Genomic DNA, 20,783 nt, shown 5'->3' on the forward strand with positions numbered 1-20,783 from the left:
ATCGCTTTCGTCTTTGAAGCTAACCGTCGCCGTTAAAATTAAGATCGTGTGACTCGGAGTCGTTTGTTTGCATTTTAAACCCCTATCACACTGGGGCTGCGTCCTTACAGAGTTGGCACGGCGTTGTAAATTTCTCAGAGCGCCGTGGGATCGCAGGAAAATTCTACGATTGACTGCGCTCTCACGGAGTGCTCACGGCGTGCTAGGAGTTGTCACTGCGCGTCCACGGCGTATCGATTAAAGGCACAGTAAGCCTCCCGTAAACCATCACAGATACGGTCAGGCTTTTACACACAGTACAAACACCCTTTCATTTAAACACTCACCGATTGAGAACATCCTAGGTGCCCTCCGTAAAGAGCGAGCAATTTTCAAAGAATTTATTTTTGCGTGGTTTATCTTACCCCTGAGCCATCGTGAACCCGTGTGATCCAGTTTCCCTTTTTCACAATGTAGTCGTCAGTTAGTCATTTGAATGCGACTCGATGTGAGCTTATCTACAATAGCACGTTTTTATGCACGAACCAAACAGCTGTGGTTCACAAGAACTCTAGCGATGGCTTTTGACTGTTGAGAGGAACGGCGATATGCATAAACCGTCGTCTGCTACGACCCTTGCGTGACCCTGCTTCCGGGCTTTTCTTTTTTCAAACTTTCACCACTTCGAATTGTACTGATCTTGTCTTGATGAAAAAAGAATTCTTTTATGATTAAAGAATGTTTGTGTACAAGCTGTCAATTTATTATTTAGATTTTAAAAGTTAGGTCTAGCGCAAAAACGCACCACGGTCCAAAAACATTCTGATAATCATCGATCCACGGCTATCGCCAGTTTACATCGATAGAATGAGACCCGAAGGGAAGTAACTCATTTTTGACCTGAGTTCAGGATGGGTCCAAAAAGTGTTCGAGACAATCTGCAAAATTAATTCTTTAAAAATTTCTCGCTCTTGACGTAGGGCACCTAGGATGTTCCCGTTTGGTGAGCGTTCAAATGGAAGGGTGTTTTTACTGTGTGTAAAAACCTGACAGTATCTGTGATGGTTTACGGGAGGCTTACTGTCCGGGCGTGATTTCCGGTATTGAATATTCATAACAGCCGTCTAGCACCAAAACGAGGCGCCATTGTTGTAGAGGACCAAGTCCAAGAAAATAAATTCTTTGAAAATTTCTCACGCTCGACAGAAAGCAGCCAGGATGTTCCCATTCGGTGAGCGTTCAAATGGAAGTATGGTTGTACTGTATGTAGACGCTCGGGGAGCTCTGTGATGGTTTACGGGAGGCTTACTGTGTCTTTAAGCGGAAATGCACGTATACGACAGGGGAGTGTACTCTGCGTTATGGGGTTGGCTCACAACGTACTGGCAACTTCCTGCAAACGCCCTGCCAACGCTGGCGGACGCGGTAGAAGCGCAGTGACACCCCCAAAGACTCCGCGACGTCTCCGTGAGGTCTCCGCGTAAACGACCTGCAAACGATGATGGACGCGGTTGAAGCGCAGTGACATCTCCGTGAGGTCTCCGTGCAAGCGCCGCCGACTACCACTGCGTCCGAACTGCGCGCCAACGGATCTCTTGTGGCGCTGTAGGAGACCTTCCTGTGCTGCTACGGCGACCCTACGGCATTCCTACCACGCGCATATCAGAACGCCGAGCGACGGCGCGTACTCATGTACTGTGTGCATGCTCAAAGTGCATGCGTCGTTGCATGGCGTTCTTTGCGACACCCCCCCCCCCCCCTCCCAACGTCAAATGGAGATGCCACCGCGTTGCTCCGGCGCTATAGGAGACCCTACTGAGCGCACCTCGGCGTTCTTCATTTTTCTTGGACGCCGCGGGAACGCCGTGAGGATGCAGCCCTAGTGTGACAGGGGAACAAGATTCAGAGGTATACAATTACGTGCTATTGCAGATACAGCAAGTCGCATTGAAATCACAAACTGACGACGAAATTGTGAGACAGAAAAAAGGAAAGTGTGTGCCACGGGTCTCGATGTCTCAAGGGTAAAATACACCACGAAATCTGGTGTGTGGTTTACGCAAGCTAAATAGCCATTCAAACGAACTGTGTCATTTAATGCTGTTAAATGTTATTGTAAGTGTGTTCCATAAGGTTAGAACTGCTTTTTTCGTGAGAAGATTTAAATCGTTCTGTAAACCATTTGAGGCAGACTGGGCCTTTAAAGTAAGAAAATAGAATGTATCTGTGATTGACAATGTGCGCCATATTTATTAGATCGAGTCGCATTCAAATTACTAACTGACGACTAATGAAAAAAAAAAAGAAAAAAAAAGACAAGATCAGTACAATTCGAAGTTTTGAAAGTTTGAAAAAAGAAAAGCCCGGAAGCAGGATCACGCAAGGTCGTGGTTCTCGTAGCAGACGACGGTTTATAGGCATCGCCAGTTCCTCTGAACAGTCAAAAGCCATCGCTAGAGTTCTTGTGAACCACAGCCGTTTGTTTCGTGCATAGTGAGAGGTACATAAAAACGTGCTATTGTAGATAAGCTCACACCGTGTCGCATTCAAATTACTAACTGACGACTACATTGTGAAAAAGGGAAACTGGATCACACGGGTTTACGATGGCTCAGAGATAAGATAAACTACGCAAAAAAATTCTTTGAAAATTGCTCGCTCTTTACGGAGGGCATCTAGGGTGTTCCCGTTTGGTGAGCGTTCAAATGGAAGGGTGTTTGTACTGTGTGTAAAAGCCTGACAGTATCTGTGATGGTTTACGGGAGGCTTACTGTGCCTTTAAGTCGTTAAAAAAGACAGTCTCTCGATAATAAAATAATTATTATCTACATTTTCGTAATGACCTCGAGTATCGCTCTCTTAATGGTGAAACACGCGTTACAAATTTAATAAGAACCCAGTGAAAGCAAGATTGTATAATCGCAGGGGCGGATTAGGGGGGTGGTTACATGGGTTCGGTAACCCCCCCCCCCCCCCCCCCTCGGCTGTGTAAAAAAAAAAAAAAGGTTTGTGAATTTTGTTGTTGTTTCTGTCTGTAAAGCCAGGGGAAGTGTTAATTGTTTAATCAATATCATTTTTGTACAGTTTTAACGTGCGCCACACACAAGACAGAAGTCGCAGCACAGGCTTCATGTCTCACCCAGACATGCGACATGTCTTTCTTCTAACCATACTATATGATGTCGGGAGCAGATATGGAAACCGCAACACGGTGGCCTAGTGGTAAGGCGTCCGCCCATTGAGCGGGAGGTCGTGGGTTCGAACCCCGGCCGGGTCATACCTAAGACTTTAAAATTGGCAATCTAGTGGCTGCTCCGCCTGGCGTCTGGCATTATGGGGTTAGTGCTAGGACTGGTTGGTCCGGTGTCAGAATAATGTGACTGGGTGAGACACGAAGCCTGTGCTGCGACTTGTGTCTTGTGTGTGGCGCACGTTAAATGTCAAAGCAGCACCGCCCTGATAAGGCCCTGCGTGGTCGGCTGGGCGTTAAGCATTAAAAAAAAAGAAAAAAGAAATATCATGGAAGATAAATTGCCATTATTTAATACTAACTTTAAAAGAAATAATGACATCAGTTGATCCTGTTTAAAATCAAGGATAAGCCACAAATTGTTTATAAGATAGCTAAAATTCTTCAGCTTGAGGGGGGCTTTGACCCCCAGACCCCACGGTACCCCATCTCTACCGACCCCTGGACCCCAGGTTGTAACACCCCCCCCCCCCCCTCGCGTTTATCTGCTCCGCCCCTGAATCTCGTGCTGCATGTCACATTTTAGTTCTTGTCGCTTTTAAATTCACCAACTTTGCTTAGTTTCAGGTTTTATTTTTAATTTCTGACCTAAATCACACTCTTTTGTTTCAAGGTTAAATGCAGCCGAAAAATACTTTTTAAATAAAGGGAATGATCGACTGTTCTGTGACATTCTTGCCCGCTGTATTTCTCTCTGAAGATTCGGTCTTTATCAAGTCAAATTCACCGGCACGGTTGGCCTAGTGGTAAGGCGTCCGCCTCGTGATCGGGAGGTCGTGGGTTCGAACCCCGGCCGGGTCATACCTAAGACTTTAAAATTGGCAATCTAGTGGCTGCTCCGCCTGGCGTCTGGCATTACGGGGTTAGTGCTAGGACTGGTTGGTCCGGTGTCAGAATAATGTGACTGGGTGAGACATGAAGCCTGTGCTGCGACTTCTGTCTTGTGTGTGGCGCACGTTAAATGTCAAAGCAGCACCGCCCTGATATGGCCCTTCGTGGTCGGCTGGGCGTTAAGCAAACAAACAAACAAAACAAAACAAAAAAGTCAGATTCAGCCACAAAGCAGATATTAGTGAAGCAGGGAAAGCAACTCCTGCGGACCTATATTGACAAGGGGGACCACCGCGTCAACCCGTTTCATGCGAAAAAAGAAAGCTTGTCTCCCTTGCAAAGCACTGCCGTTTGCATAGCCAGTGACAGTGTTGATGATTGGGAACTTAGATTGCTTTAATTGCAGGTACAGTCCTTCCCGTCTAAGCGATTCGGCTCACCATCTCAGATCTGGTCAGGTTATATTTCGGGTAGATAAGTCATTACTCCACATACATTCCCAGAGGGAGAGAGAGAGAGAGAGAGAGAGAGAGAGAGAGAGAGAGAGAGAGAGAGAGAGAGAGAGAGAGAGAGAGAGAGAGAGAGAGAGAGAGAGAGAGAGAGAGAGAGCAAGAGAGCGAGAGAGAGAGAGAGAGCGAGAGAGAGAGAGCGAGAGAGAGATCTAGAGCGAGAGAGAGAGAGAGAGAGAGAGAGAGTTACAGACAGTCAAACAGACAGCTAGGTAGGCAAAGAAAAGAGAGAGAGAGTTACAGACAGTCAAACAGACAGGTAGGCAAAGAAAAGAGAGAGAGAAAGAGAGAGAGAGTTACAGAAGTCAAACAGACAGGTAGGCAAAGAAAAGAGAGAGAGAGAAAAAAAGAGAGAGAGCTACAGACAGTCAAACAGACAGGTAGGCAAAGAAAAGAGAGAGAGAGAGAGAGAAAGAGAGTTACAGACAGTCAAACAGACAGGTTGGCAAGGAAAAGAGACAAGACAAGACAAGACAACATCTTTATTATCGAGGGTAATAGATAAGCAAGAATATTGCTTTTTTACATCCAGCCCTCGCCCTAATATAGGGTCAACAAGAACTGAAAACAATATAATCAAAGAACTATCACATCAAACTTAATACATTATAACTGTAGATACAGATACAAATTTTAAAAAAAATTGTCGTACTGCATTTTAAGTACAATTTCCAATGATAAAAAGTGTCAATTTTTAACATAACTTAATTCAGATCTGCATATTATTATAATTTTGTTTAACATGCACATACATTTGAAATGAATTGATGAACCATTCAGCACATGTTTAGTTGCATTATGTGCGACATATCATTTTTTTTGAAGCTGTCTGTGTTTGTTTTATGCTTAAGAAAAATAGGCAGTGAGATCCATATGACCGCACCTGAATAAAGAAGGCTTGATTTGAAAAGGTCAATACGTTGAGTCGGTGTTATGATTTTTAGTCTGTTATAGTTCAAAATAAAATTATCACGTTATGTCTCCGGTGCATATCCTGACATCACTTTATGCATTATAACACCTTTATTATACATTTTTGAAATGGTAATACTTGCAAATTTTTATAATCAGATTCTGAAGGAGTGTGATTTTTTAGCATAATAAGCTTAACTGCTCTTCTGTGAAGACTGACTAAAGATTTCAAAACATTAGCACTTGCACAATCCCATACAGTGGATGCATAATCAATATTTGACAAGATGTGATTGTAAAAAAAAATCTTTCGCGAGTGGAGATTCAAGAAGTGTTTTATTTTTGATAACTGATATGTTTTTGGGGAAGCAATCTTACAGATGTAATCAATGTGATCATGCCATGATAAATTATTATCAATCTTTACACCAAGGACTTTATGGTGAGACACTTCTTCCAATACTTGATTTTTAATATAAAGAGGTGGAATGCTCGATAATAGATTTTGTCGTTTCTGTCTTGTGGTTATGAGCATACATTTTGTTTTTGTATGGTTAAGAGACATATGGTTTAACTCTGACCAATTCAGGAGTGCATCAATGCTTTCTTGGAGAGTTTTTGAAAAATAATTTTTGGAATGGTGACTAGAATGAATAGTAGTGTCATCTGCAAACAACTCACAGTTATTACGTATGGAAAGTGGTAAATCATTGACATAAATGGAGAACAATAATGGGCCTAAAACAGATCCCTGTGGGACCCCATATTTCAAAGTACTTTCATTTGAATATGATGCATTAGTAAATGTAATTTGTTTTCTATTTAAAAGAAAAGATTTAAGAATAATAATGGTGGTGCATTGCATGCCATATATTGACAATTTCCTGATGAGAAGAGAATGATCAATAACATCGAACGCCTTTGCAAAATCCACAAACAGTGCTGCAGAAAATTTGTTGGAATTTATGTTGATTAGCCATTGATCAATTAGAATTATAAGAGCTGTATGACATGAGTGCTTTTTGCGAAAACCAGATTGTTTTGGATGGAATAAATTGTTTTTATCAAAATGTGCTAGGGCATGTTTATATATATGTTTTTCCAAGGGATTTGAAAGTGGTGACAGGATTGAAATAGGCCTGTAATTAGAGGGATCAGAAGGATCACTTGATTTAAACAGAGGGATTACCGTAGCTTGCTTAAATGAGAGAGAGAGAGAGAGAGAGAGAGAGAGACACACACACGCACGCATAAACACACACACACACACACACACACACACACACACACACAAGAAAGAGAGAAAGAGACAAAGAAAAGGAGACAGAGATAATAAAACAAAAGTTTATTTTCGATGGAATTCATTAGAGTGAGAACACAAAACATTTTTGGGCCCCTATAGCCCTCACCCTAAGAGATAAAGTTTTACACACACGTTCACACAGACTCCAAAAATAAATACGTAGGCTTACAAAAGAAAAAAGCGAGCCAGAAAATAATCAATAGATCAAAGCCGTATAAAACCAAAATGTACAGTATTCCTAAACGCCTCTACAAAACACATTCATTTATTCAACTTATTACCACGTAAATATCATCATAATTAATATGCAGGTATCAAACCATGCAACTCTCTCTCTCTCTCTCTCTCTCTCTCTCTCTCTCTCTCTCTCTCTCTCTCTCTCTCTCTCTCTCTCTCCACCCTTGTACAAACACAACAGTGTGGTTTACAATAAAATTTCTGAGTTCTGAGTTCTGAGTTCTCTCTCTCTCTCTATCTTTCGTTATAGATGTAAGGACAGGTTGCAAGAGAAGGCGTGACCTTAAAAAAACCTTCATCCTTGTACAAAAAAAAATTCCATGTTCATCATCACCATCTCTCTCTCTGCAAAGGGAACTAAGCCTGGACTAGTAATTACTTCCCTTATCCTGAGTAAGCTCTCTTCGAAGTTTTGTGCGTGTCTAGATCTATATCCGTCAGTTCTGCAAAATGATGCAATCTTCATTCAATTAAATTAAAAACCCATCGATCAAAAGACAGTTCTGCATGAGTATTTTTTTAGCAAGAGAAAAAACGAGTCGCGTCCCTTGCACAAAGAATTGTATTTTACAAAGAATTCGCACAGCAGCATTAAAAGCTTTATAACTATAGTGTCACGTAAATGAAATAAGTAATTTTGATTTGTTTGAGTTCAAGCAGTGCTGATAATAAACAAAGAAATCATGTGAACATTGAAACAACAAGAAATTCCTCCGATAGGAAAAACACCCCCGTTGGTCAAAGGGAAATAACCATTCTCACTGCACCCATTCTCACTGCCACCAACTCAGAAGGTTATTTCCCTTTGACCATGAATATGTTTCTGTATAAATCCTTGTAGAATCTTAATCCAGCAATAACTCCCTAACCGTGTGTTTGACTGGTCCCAATTTTTGTAAGGACCGTCTCAGGAATGTATAGAACCTGTTCACCAAGTTTGGTGACGATCGGTCCGTTCATTCTTGAGATCTATATGCGAACACAAACACACAAACACACAAACACACAAACAAACAAACAAACAAACACATCGAGTGAAACCTATACACACCCCTATACCGGGGGTGTAATTAAAGAATGGTAAAATACAAGAAATATTATGAATGCACTCCAGTCAAGTACAGAAGCATTGTTACTTCATGTTTGAATGCCGCTCGGCATTGGATCGTACAAAGCTGAAGCTGGTTCCCTCCCCCTTATGTCCGTGTGGCAACAATCAGACAGCAGAGCACATCCTGCAGGCTTGGTTTGTCCATACCACAGTGCTCTGAGGCAAACACTGTACATGAGGAAGACGTGGAACTTGCGAAGAAAATGCGAAAAAGTGTTTGTGGGTTATCGTCCCTAGTTACATGCTGGCGGCGAAAACAAAATGGCGGATCGCGTAGGTACCGATCGCGTGCGAGGTGGTGGTAAATTGTGCTCGGCTTTTTGTTGCAAGAACGCCCGTTACAAACAGAGCTGCTTCGGGAAAACTTTCCACAAGTTCCCTAAAGAAGAAAAAAGGTGGGTTGTGCAGTGATTATTTCATCAGGTTTACCTTCTTCAGAATGAGAATGCCATTGAATGGCTCGAGTCAACTCACTCAGTAGACTACAGCGTCAGCGAGTACTTACAACTGTGATCGAGTGTGAGTCAGCAGTCAGTACAAAACAACCCGTGGGCATATTTGCCGAATACTTTATCAAACCTTGCTTACGGGAAAACTACAGTACAAAAGTACATCACTCATCCGTTTTGCGTTCAGGCAGAGCGTTAGATTTAGACTGAAGATCTGATTTAGCTTTTTTTGTCTTTCCTTTTTGCTTAGTTTAACAATAACATTGTTGTTTTTATTGTCAAACTAGGTGCAGAATATGGATGCAATTCACAAGGCGAGAGGACTTTGAAAAGCTGCAGCCAGCTGATGTTCAAGGTCTCAAGCTTTGTACTGATCACTTTGAGGCCAACCAGTAAAACAATCCTGCAGAGAGGATCACTTGTGTGGAATGCTGTCCCGACATTGTTTGCAGTGCCCAATCCACCACCGAAGGTTATTTATTTATTGGTTTTAGGTTTTTGCAAACCAAAGAAGCACACTATTAAATGCAGGTTGAGTAATGACAAGTTTGAGGCTGATGTAAGAATTGAAAAAAACAGCATCGTTCCCATCAAATAATGCCTGTTTGCATTTAGCGCCAAAAAAATTATAAGGCCAACAAAAATTTTTTTTTACTTATTTTGGATCGATGTCTTGATTATGATGAACTTATTTTGCCGAAAAACAGCCCCAAATGGCAAAAAAAGTATTGGGTCGGCGTCAACAACAAAAAAGTAGTAATTGTTTCTGGTCACCTGACCCTACCTATGTTTTCCCGACGACCCTAGACTTTTTTTTTTGCATTTTCAAAAATAAAAGGGGTATTCGAAAATCAATTGTTTTCCTGTTTTTCAACAAAATAAGTTAAAAAGATGGTTTAAAAAAAAAAGTTTAGAAAAAAAATCTCCACCTTTAGTCATGTTAGGCCACAAAATAAGTCTGTTTAAGGTAACATAGGCCCCCCAAAAATAGCGTCGGTAGGTCGGCTTTTTATTTTTGTATTTTAGCCATCTGAATATTTTAATTTTATTTTTTAATGCCCCCAAAAAGTCTAGGGCCGGTGGGAAAAAAATAGGGTCGGTCCGGATACCGTAAACAGATTATTTTTTGTTTTGCCTTACCAGAAACATACACTTTTTTGTGTGGCCTAAGACCAATGCCATGAAATTGGGAGAATTGTTTCATTGTGACTGGGTGTTGGTTGTGAGTTTGTCAGTTAAAGAGCTGTGCATTTGCAGGTTGCTAGTGGGAGGAAGCCACCATCGCAAAGGGTAGCTACAAATGAAGCCAGCACCGACCTGTCACCTGATGCACAAATTGTTCAACCAGGTAAGAGATTTTTAACCATGTAGAACACCCTGACATCAAAAAATGTTTAAACCCATCCATTACATAGTTGATAATTGCTGTATAGGGTGACGGGCGCTGTGGCGGGGTGGTAAGACGTCGGTCTATTAACTCGGAAGGTCGAGGGTTCGAATCCCGGTCGCGGCCGCCTGGTGGGTTAAGTGTGGAGATGTTTCCGATCTCCCAGGTCAACTTATGTGCAGACCTGCTAGTGACTTATCCCCCTTCATGTGTACACGCAAGCACAAGACCAAGTACGCACGAAAAAGATCCTGTAATCCATGTCAGACTTTGGTGGGTTTTAGAAACACAAAAATACCCCGCATGCTTCCTCCGAAAGCGGCGTATGGCTGCCTAAATGGCGGGGTAAAAACGGTCATACACGTAAAATTCCACTTGTGCAAAAAAATTTAGTGCACATGGGAGTTTCAGCCCACGAACGCAGAAGAAGAAGAAGAAGCTGTATAGGGCAGATGCATGGATGGATGAAATTGTACCTGTAGTTCCCACACGTAAAGATGGGAAACATATCCTGTTAGAGGCATGGTGTAACAAGAAACAATTAAGTGGCTCTATTCCCATCTCCCCCCCCCCATTCCCCGTCGCGATATAAGCTTCGTGGTTGAAAACGACGTTAAACACCAAATAAAGAAAGAAAGAAAGAGGCATGGTGTGTGAGGAGTTTACCTGATACTGTTGTCCTAATCAATCAATCAATATGAAGCTTATATAGCGCGTATTCCGTGGGTACAGTTCTAATGGCCTCACCCATTCAGAACCAAACAAGGTCAATTCCATCATTGTTCCACATCGTATCCATAGTTGCTAATGGTAATACACTTCATTTCTGGCCTGCCTTCCTACGCTATTGTTTATTTTCATTTTGTGATTTAATTACACGTGTTTTAATTTCTTCCAGGTTGTAACTTGTTATGGTTATGTTATTTTATGTGTGTTTTGTGTGTGTGTTTTCTTTTTTAGATGACATTCAGGCGATCCTGGAGGACATAGGATGTAAAGCATCAAAGTCGTCATCCTCCCCATCCCCTCGTGAAGCGGAACTTCGGCAGAAGGTCAACAAACTGAGGAGCAAGGTTTTCCGATTAGAAAAGAAAACGATGGAACCCCGTGTAAAACGAGCGAGTAAATTAGCCAAGCCTCCCAAGAAAGACTTTGTAATAGAACAGTTGTCTCATATATTATCAGGCGAGGCGAGCTATTTTGCCATTTATGCCTGTTACATATTTACCGGTTATCTGCTGCTGTGTCCAATCCTGGCAGAGACGGGAACGCATGTTACCAAGGAGCCGAAGGAGAGTCAATGAGATGAGAGAATGTGATTAACAATTGCCAACTCTCTCCGTACAAAGAGGGTCCAAAATTGTATCAAAATATAGATGGTAGGGAATTCAAAATAAAAAAAGACAATAGACAAAACATGTACTTCGGCTCATAGAGCCTTCTTTAATTTTTGACTCATTAAGTCCATGCTCCGAGAGTCCTTTTTTTAATTTTGAATTGCCTACCATCTATATTTTTATACATTTTCAAAAAGATTCAACAGTCACCTTCCGTTATTCTTGAACTTGGCTATCCCAGCCTTACCTCAACATTCCTGTGATATTTTTGACGTAAAATCAATTTTTATTGTAAAACTCTTCGGCAAGAGGATTGGTCCAAGCAAACAAATAATAAACTTGTTTACAAAAACTGTATACATGTATTTAGTTAATACCCCAAAAATTGTATAGTATATACAAGATTTTTACTGATATTTCCGATCAATTGCCTATGGTTTTATTTACCTAAAAGATTCAAACATCACACCTATGACTCATGGCTATTTTTATGGGGGGAGTAGCATCCCTGGTGTGTTGTTTGTGATGTACCTTTTAGTCTGTTCACAGTAACATAGGCACACAAAAAGAGGGTCGGTAGGTCGGCTTTTCTTAATTTTTTTTTTATAACCATCTTTTTAAATTATTTTGCAAAAAAACAGGAACAAAATTGATTTTTTTCTTTCTTTTTCTCCAAATGCCAAAAAAAAAAGTCTAGGGTTGGCGGGGAAAAAATAGGGTTGGTCGGGATACCGTAAACAGACTATTTTGCTTTTTTGCCTAAGCAATGACTAACAAACTTTCTTTAGGGTCTGACATTGTATATACTATACAATTTTTGGGGTATTAACTAAATACATGTATACAGTTTTTGATTCCTTTTATACTTTTTCACAAATTAGCCCCCCCCCCCCCCTTTTTTTTTTTGTAGTCTGCCCTGGGGGTGGGAGGTCTCCTAATTTCGGTTTCTAGGGTCACCTTATGCTTCCCCATGAGCTGAGAACTTAATTAAAATGGGCCTCGATTTTTTTATTTGTATTTTGTAATTGTGCCTTTGTCCAGTCACATGATTTCACTTTGTACTTAAAAACTTGGCACTGTCATCATTTATTGCTATTTATTGTTCAGTTGTTCAGTATTTATTGCTATTGGGCATCAGTTGTTCAGTTGCCCTCTTTCGAATGAGCCATGCATGCATTATGGATCCAAAGCAATGTAAAAGAAGAAACAATGTGAAGCAAACATATAGCACCAAATAAAATAACCGAATCAGAATGGAAACTTCTTCAGTGTATGTGTGTGTGTGTGTGTGTGTGTGTTTGCTGTTTTAAATACCGAAAATGTGAAAATAAAGCAAGTCACAGCATGAGAAAGATCGACTGTACTAGTCATGACAAAGCAGGAGACAGCCTGATCAGCATGTAGAAAAGGGGAATAACTCGTATTTAGCCATTCTCATTTCTAAGCATGCCCAATGAGGAAGTTATCCTTCTTCCCATTGTAGTTTCTTTGTCTGAGGGACACCATCTGACCAGAGACCGGCACGGTTGGCCTAGTGGTAAGGCGTCCGCCCCGTGATCGGGAGGTCGTGGGTTCGAACCCCGGCCGGGTCATACCTAAGACTTTAAAATTGGCAATCTAGTGGCTGCTTCGCCTGGCGTCTGGCATTATGGGGTTAGTGCTAGGACTGGTTGGTCCGGTGTCAGAATAATGTGACTGGGTGAGACATGAAGCCTGTGCTGCGACTTGTGTCTTGTGTGTGGCGCACGTTATATGTCAAAGCAGCACCGCCCTGATATGGCCCTTCGTGGTCGGCTGGGCGTTAACCAAACAAACAAACAAACACAATTTGACCAGAGGAGACAGCGCTACAAAAGAAGCTATACGGCCCCAGAGAGGACTTGGAGAGGACAGCACGTTTCGCCCTGCAGTCCGGACTGACGATCTAACAGCGAACGACAAGAAGTAGAAGGATCGTACTACTACTTAGTGTGATCTTCTGCTTTAAACATCCAATCAGATTTTGCGAGATCTCCGTTTACATAGGGATTTAGAACAGAACATTAGCCTGAAAGGGGCAAGCATAATTACATAATATTACCACACACTTTCGAGATAAATGTGCCAAAACCCGACGCCAGATGAAAGTCTATTAATATATAGGCATTAAAAGCTCTGTAATTTAATTTGATTTGACAGTGGTAGTGACATAAAAATAAAAATAGTTTAAATAAAACTGTTCCTTAGAAATTCTAAAAAAAATACGTACAGATTTTGTATCATGTTTAACTCATCATAAATTTGGCCGAACGTCAGAAGAAATACAGAGGAAGCGAGAGAGAGAGAGAGAGAGAGAGAGAGAGAGAGAGAGAGAGAGAGAGAGAGAGAGAGAGAGAGAGAGAGAGACAGACAGACAGACAGACAGACAGAGTCAGACAGACAGACAGACTGAGTCAGACAGTGATACACAGGGCTGGATTGAGGGGGGGGGGGGGGGGGGGGTCCTGTGTTCCAGAAACCCCCAATTCGCCGCAAAAATATTGTACCTCGATTTAAGACCCAAAATACCCCTTTCAAATGCTAAATTTCAACAGCATCAACAGGCCCCCCTGATTGATTTTGGAAGCCCCCCCCCCCCCCCCCCTCTCTCTCCCCTCCCCCCCCCCCCCCCCCCCCCCCCCCACACTGCTACGGTCAGCCCTAATACAGAAAAATCGAGCTATTCATGAACCAAACAAGAGCAAAGAAAAACCATCATGGAGGTTTGACGAGGACTGGTAGCCCCTCAACAGTGGACCCCGAAGACAAATTTCGTCATTAGTGACGTCATCAGCAGAAAATACGTCACATCTTGACGTCGGCTGCCACTGATATCGTTGTTTTCGTTGTTTTTTCTTGTATTCGTTTTTGCCATTTTGTCTGATCCGCCGCTGCTGTCGTCGTCGTCGTTGTTGTTGTTGTTGTTGTTGTTTGCGTTAGCGTCGCTGGTGCTGCTTGTGTGGTTGACACCTGTAACCATAGTAACATTATAAGATGTTTGGTGTAAGATGTTATTGCTCATCCAAAATGATGACAAAAGCTATTTACAGACCAGTTTTTGTGTTGGTCAGAGGGGAGCATATCATCTTCGGTTCGGCCTCGGTCGATAAAGATGAAACCGAAGACAATATGCTCCTCTGGGACCAACAAAAAAGCTGGTCTGTCAACAAGCCACCAAACATCGTTTTTGTCATCATTTTGGGTGAGCAATAGTACGCACAATAATACACGGGATCCCTATTCTGAACGTGATTTTTAGAATGCAATTCAAGGCCCCAAATAAGCGCGTCAGAAGTTCGAGATAACACGTCATACTTGTCTGCCAAGTCAAACATAACTTGTTCGTCGCCTTTCTTCCAGTCTGAAAATGTACAGAGCCGCCACCATATTTGCGAGTTCAGTAAGTTTTTTGCATATTCCTTTTTTTGTAAGTGTGTTATGAATTGTCGTTGTGGAATTTGCGATTACAGAGATAAGTTGCAAACTTACCATGAGTCGCCGCGGTAATTATCAACATTGATTGGGTCTTTGAGAGTAAATGCTTACAATCGTCCTCGGAACCACAAATTCAAAGCTGCGATGGTTCCACACATCCAATAATCAGCCTGATTGGCTTCATCTTTAACAATCCACGTTTCACCTGAAAGCTCAAACCCATTCGCCACCTCGATTTGTTACATGGGGAACAGTTGTTTTTTGTTACCCAGCTGGTACAGACAAACTTCAGAAAGTACAAAATGCAGCAGCAAGACTAGTTCTAAAGGCACACAAAAGAGGATCATGCCAAACCACTACTCCGCCATCTCCATTGGTTGCCTGTTGAAGCCCGCATTAATCACAAACTTTGTACTCTCTATCATAGCTTTTTCTGTCAAACATCTGTTTATTTCTCCGATCTTTTAACTGTGTCTACACCGTCCAGACAGCTTCGCTCCTCTGCTGATTTCAGACATGTTCACAATCCCCATGTTAAAACTAAGGCCAAAAAAAAATAGGTGTGGTTACGGTAACATAGCCAAAAAAAATGGGGTAGGAAGGTAGGCAATCACTTTTTTTTTTAAACTTTTTATTCTAACGTGTACAAATTAAACCTACTTGACAGGGAAATAAGTGTGCGACTCGGGCGATTTTGCTTTCATTGCGTTTTCTGCACTGTTTTGTTTTTTTGACAAATGTAATAAAAAGTTATAGGGTCGGCCCCTAAAAATAGGGTAGGTCGGGTTACCGTAACCACACCTATTTTTTTTTAGGCCTAAAACTTTGGGTCACAGGTCCTTCTCTTACGCTGCCCCTAAACAATGGAACTCCCTCCCCCCCATAACATTCGCCACATGGACTCAACCCCCGCCTTTAAAACCGCTTTAAAACCCCACCTGTTCAAACTCTATCTGGAATGAAAGACAACTCTCTACCTGTCCTGATATGGCTGTGCATGATGTGTGTTGTGCAGGGGCGGATCACATCATTTTTAAGGGGGGGGGGGGGGGGTCCAAATTTCTTTTAGGGACAATTCGACCACGCAAAGGGTTTAGTTGAGGGCGCGAAGCGTTCGAACCTCCTAGGGTGGTCTGGGGGCAAGGCACCCCCCCCCCCCCGCCCCCCGGAAAAAGTTGATAAAAACAAGGAAAAATGAGCAATCTGAGACAAGAAACCTTAAATAAGTAAATTTAAGAAGACAAATTTGGATCTAAACAAGGACAATTGACCAATCAGGTGCAATCTGAGCCAACAAATTACCCAACTATACTTTCCAAAATTGCCACTTAGAAAACAAAGGCCGGCTCCTAGGGGGGTCCGGGGGCATGCCCCCCCGAACACTTTTGATAAATATCAAGGAAAATGGAGCAATCTGGTCCAATCTAAACCATCAGTTTTTCTTTATTTTCAAATTTATTTATTTCTTCTTTTTTCATTTTTTTCTCTCTTTTTTTTCATTTCTTTTTTTAGGCTAGGGGGGGGGGGGGTTGGGGGGGGGGGGGGTCCGGAAACCTCGGAAATCTCCCCTGGATCCGCCCCTGCACAGTATATGACAATTACACTTACCTTTTAGCTGTGGGAGATCCGGACACGCCTGATAAATTTCTCCCAGCGTACAGGGTAGCGCTGAGAAAACAGACAATGTCAAAACACCATTTTTTAATGCGAAAATGTGCAATATAGTGAGTGATTTTTTTCACATGTTTTTGGTAGCATAGATAAATAAGACTAGAAAGGGGGTGGGGTGGGGCGTAATATCGGAACAAAAGAAAAGAACAGAGACAGACAGACAGACAGACAAGCGGAGAAATAGAGAGGGAGAGAGAGGGGAAAAGAGAAAGAGAGATAGACAGGGAGAGAGACAGAGACAGATAGACAGACCGAGACACAGAGAGAGAGAAAATGAGAGAGAGAAAAGAGACAGAGAGAGAGAGAGAGAGAGAAGAGAGAAAAGAGACAGAGAGAGAATGAGAGACAGAGACAGAACGACAGAGAGAGAGAGAGAGAGAGAGAGAGAGAGAGAGAGAGAGAGAGAGAGAGAGAGAGAGAGAGAGAGAGAGAGAGAGAGAGAGAGAATGACACCCACACACACCCACACACCCACACGCACACACACCCACACACAGATACCCACACGCACCCACACACACACCCACACCCACACATACCCACCCACACACACCCACCCACCCACACACACCCACACACACACACATACCCACATGCACCCACACACCCACACACATCCACCCACCCACACCCACCCACCCATCCACCCACACCCACACACCCACACACCCACACACCGACACACACACCCAAACACACGCACACACCCACACCCACCCACCCAAATACCCACCCCCACACACCCACACACCCACCCACACACCCACCCACACACACACACACACACCCAAATACCCACCCCCACCCACCCACACACCCACACACACACACCCACACACACACACCCACCCACCCACACACACACCCACACACACACAAAGTCCTTCCCGTGAAAACAGCCCGGCTGACCATCTCAGATCTGGCCAGGCTCTTACTTGTGAAAAGACCATCCCTCCACTTGGTCACGTACCACAAGTCAACACCCTGACTTCTTTCTGTGACGAGTTGGAATTCGTTAATGAATTACATTCTTTTAATTTTTTTTATTTTTTTTACGAAAAATGAATGCATGAAATACATCCCTTTCTGTAACGAGAGAACACTCAGGCAGTTGATGGTGGGAATGTGACCAACATGGTCTTGTTAATCATAAGTAAAAGCCAGGCCAGATCTGAGATAGTGAGACAAATAATAATAACAATAATAGAGTTCTTGTGAACCACAGCCGTTTGTTTCGTGCATAGTCAGAGGTACATAATAACGTGCTATTGCAGATAAGCTCACAGCGAATTACAAACTGACGACAACATTGTGAAAAAGGGAAACTGGATCACACGGGTTCACGATTGCTCAGGGGTAAGATAAACCACGCAAAAATAAATTCTTTGAAAATTGCTCGCTCTTTACGGAGGGCACCTTGGATGTTCTCAAGCTGTGAGTGTTTAAATGAAAGGGTGTTTGTACTGTGTGTAAAAGCCTAACAATATCTGTGATGGTTTACGGGAGGCTTATTGTGCCTTTAAGGGACTGCGGGAAAAAATAGGGTCGGTCGGGTTACCCTAAACCACCATATATTGTTTTTGGCCTTACATATACTTGTCATACCGGTTTGAATCGTTCTGTAAATTTGGGTCGCTGTAGATCCGACAGGACATTCCCTCGTCTTCGAAATAAACGTTCTTGTCTATTCTGTATTAAAACTAGCAGACGATTACATCGGTAACGACGGTGCGCATGAAAACAAAAAATTAAAGATAGTATACCGAAGCCGCCCTTTTGGAAAGGTTTCTGACGAGTTGGACCTTAAAAAGTTCAAGTGACATTCGCTGTCCTGTAATTTAGAAACACCTGCAACGATTTGCTCTAAACTGCTTCCAAACAATGCCAAATAATTAATTGAATTTAATTAGCGAGCGGTTTGCTTCGCCCAGTTTTCTTGTTAGATATAATCCCTTTAATGCGACCCGGTGTAGGATCCGGTCCGGTCCCCCCTCTGAAGTAGTCCCCCGGGGGACCAATTCGTGGCAAAAACTGCTCTATAATGGTCCCCCCTTAGACATCCAGCCTCGTTTTTCTTAGGCATTCAAGCCATTTTCAATCTATATCTTCGTCCGGTATTATGTAGTGCACAGACAGCAATCTCTTTGTTTGACTATATTTTGCAGAAAATAAAATAGATCTGATTTATAATGCCGTTCAAAAGAAAAATGACATGAAATAAAATGAATAATAAATAAATACTGATAAGAAGAAATGAAACCAGTCTCTGATTCTTTCCTTTCTTTTCTCTAAAATTGCTGGTAACATTACTAACATTGTAACAAGAAAAACGAGGCTGGATGTCTAAGGGGGGACCATCATAGAGCAGTTTTTGCCACGAATTGGTCCCCCGGGGGACTACTTCAGAGGGGGTACCGGACCGGATCCTACACCGGGAACCGCATTTTTTCAAGCTTAGTGTGTGTCAAGGGACCACCCCCAAGAATATCTAGTGCGTATTTTCGACTTCTAGTTCGTATAAGATATAGGGACGCACAGTTTGGGAAGCCCTGAAATGATACTGTTTTCACGGGAATAAATATTAATACGTAAAGTGCTCACTGAAGAGTGGGTTGACCTCTGTGAAATCAAAATTAGCCCGACAGGTGTCATTCTGAAAATCCTTTCCGTTTAGACAGGCAACAACATCAGACACCACGCTGCAATACAAGGCTCATGTTGATATCATTTTCTCGACATGTCTGTTATTATTAGTTATTTCTAATATGCTGACTGTTGGCAAATGATAACAGACAATTACAAAGCATTCTCGTGACCTGGGTCAGCCAATCAGAGTCACTCACCTGACGTGAAGAATATTCACAGATCAAATTAAGCGCAGAGGGTGGGTGGTGCCTTGCCGTTCTGTAAAGCGCCCACCGACAAAACTGGCTTTTCGGTATTTTTAAGATTAAGAATGTAGTATCTGACATCATTTGAAGTGTCATTCTTTAGAATAAATCACGCTAATATTGTAAGTTCCAATGTTTACTTTGTCTTGTAATTTTTTAGCGTGATAAAAAAAAGGGTCCCTGCCTGAACGTTATAACATTTAGAGGGTCACCTAGAATCAGTCATGATTGGTCAAAAAGCCATATTGTGCACTAGAATGGTAATAATACTTGCTAAAAGTCAGCATATTAGAAATAACGCATAATAACGTGCAGTCAGAGAGACAGACAGACAAAATGACATGTAGACTGACAGATTCTCTTTTTTTACTCTCTCGCATACACACACAAAAACACACACACACACACACACACACACACACACACGCACGCACACGTACGCCCACACGCACACATACACACACACACACACGCAAACACACACGCAAACACACACACACACACACACACCCTGCTCTCTCTGTCCTTCTCTCTCTCTCTGTCTCTCTGTCCTTCTCTCTCTCTGTATCTCTCTCTATCTTTCTCTGTCTCTGTCTCTGTCTCTCTGTCACTCTCTCTATCTATGTCTGTCTCTCTCTATTTCCTATCTCTGTCTTTGTCTCTGTCTGTCTCAAGATTTGGTGAGTAGGGGTAAACGGGCAGTGTTTGGTATACTCCGTGTGTTGCACAAGCTAGAGAGTAGTTCTTACACATTGTTTACAAAATTGTTTGATTCTCAAGTCCAACCGATTGTGCAATATGGTGCTGAGATTTGGGCTTTCCAAAAAGGTACTGAAATAGAAAAACTACACTTATTCGCCATGAAACGATTCCTACATGTAGACATGAGAACACCAAACGACCTTGTGTATGGTGAATTGGGAAGATTCCCAATATATCTAAACTCATATGTAAAGTGCATCACATATTGGCTAAAACTAACAAGAATGGAAAATTCTAAGATCCCATGTAAAGCATACAAAGTTCTCTATAATTTAGATTGTAATGGCAAGATTACATGGGCGACGGATGTTCGAAAGTGTTTGTTCTCTCATGGGTTTGCAGATGTATGGTACAACCAAGGGGTGGACAGTATTGGTGGTTTTCTAAAATGTTTCAGACAGCGATTGATAGATTGTAGATGGCAAGACTGGAACGACCATATGCAAAGCAGTGATCGATTTTCTACATACAAATTGTTTAAGACCACAAGCAGTACTGAAGCTTATATAGATATGGAAATGAACAGCTATGTGAAAAGTGCATTAACTAAATTCAGGTTCGGTGTATCGGATCTTGCTGTACACAGGTGTAGGTATAGTGTACGGAGTGAGGAAGATTTGTTGTGTCGTCTGTGTAAATTGGCTAAAGAAAATGAAATACATTTTATGTTCTGCTGTCCTGCACTACGTGACCTAAGAGTA

The 20,783-nt window shown here is 42.2% G+C and overlaps 1 protein-coding gene and 1 long non-coding RNA gene across 3 annotated transcripts in view; one reads left to right on the forward strand and one right to left on the reverse strand.

Annotated features, from left to right (window-relative positions):
* Positions 1-8,683: 8,683 nt before the first annotated feature.
* LOC138963827 (uncharacterized) lies at positions 8,684-11,913 on the forward strand. Its single transcript, XR_011454929.1, has 3 exons — positions 8,684-9,053; positions 9,839-9,929; positions 10,929-11,913. It is a non-coding gene; the product is annotated as an uncharacterized lncRNA (long non-coding RNA).
* Positions 11,914-13,958: 2,045 nt separating this feature from the next.
* The window catches only part of LOC138963820 (ABC transporter B family member 3-like), a 36,873-nt gene continuing 30,048 nt past the window's right edge, over positions 13,959-20,783 (reverse strand). For both annotated transcript variants that reach the window (XM_070335676.1, XM_070335675.1), the window contains exons 4-6: positions 19,031-19,128; positions 16,367-16,426; positions 13,959-14,293 (exon numbers count right to left, since the gene is read on the reverse strand). In XM_070335676.1, the coding sequence (XP_070191777.1) occupies positions 14,070-14,293; positions 16,367-16,426; positions 19,031-19,128 (382 nt within the window). In that variant the 3' untranslated portion in view covers positions 13,959-14,069. The remainder of the gene's footprint in view (positions 14,294-16,366; positions 16,427-19,030; positions 19,129-20,783) is intronic.

This window comes from Littorina saxatilis, linkage group LG4 (assembly GCF_037325665.1).
Source record: "Littorina saxatilis isolate snail1 linkage group LG4, US_GU_Lsax_2.0, whole genome shotgun sequence".
In the NCBI taxonomy this organism is placed as follows: Eukaryota; Metazoa; Mollusca; class Gastropoda; order Littorinimorpha; family Littorinidae; genus Littorina; species Littorina saxatilis.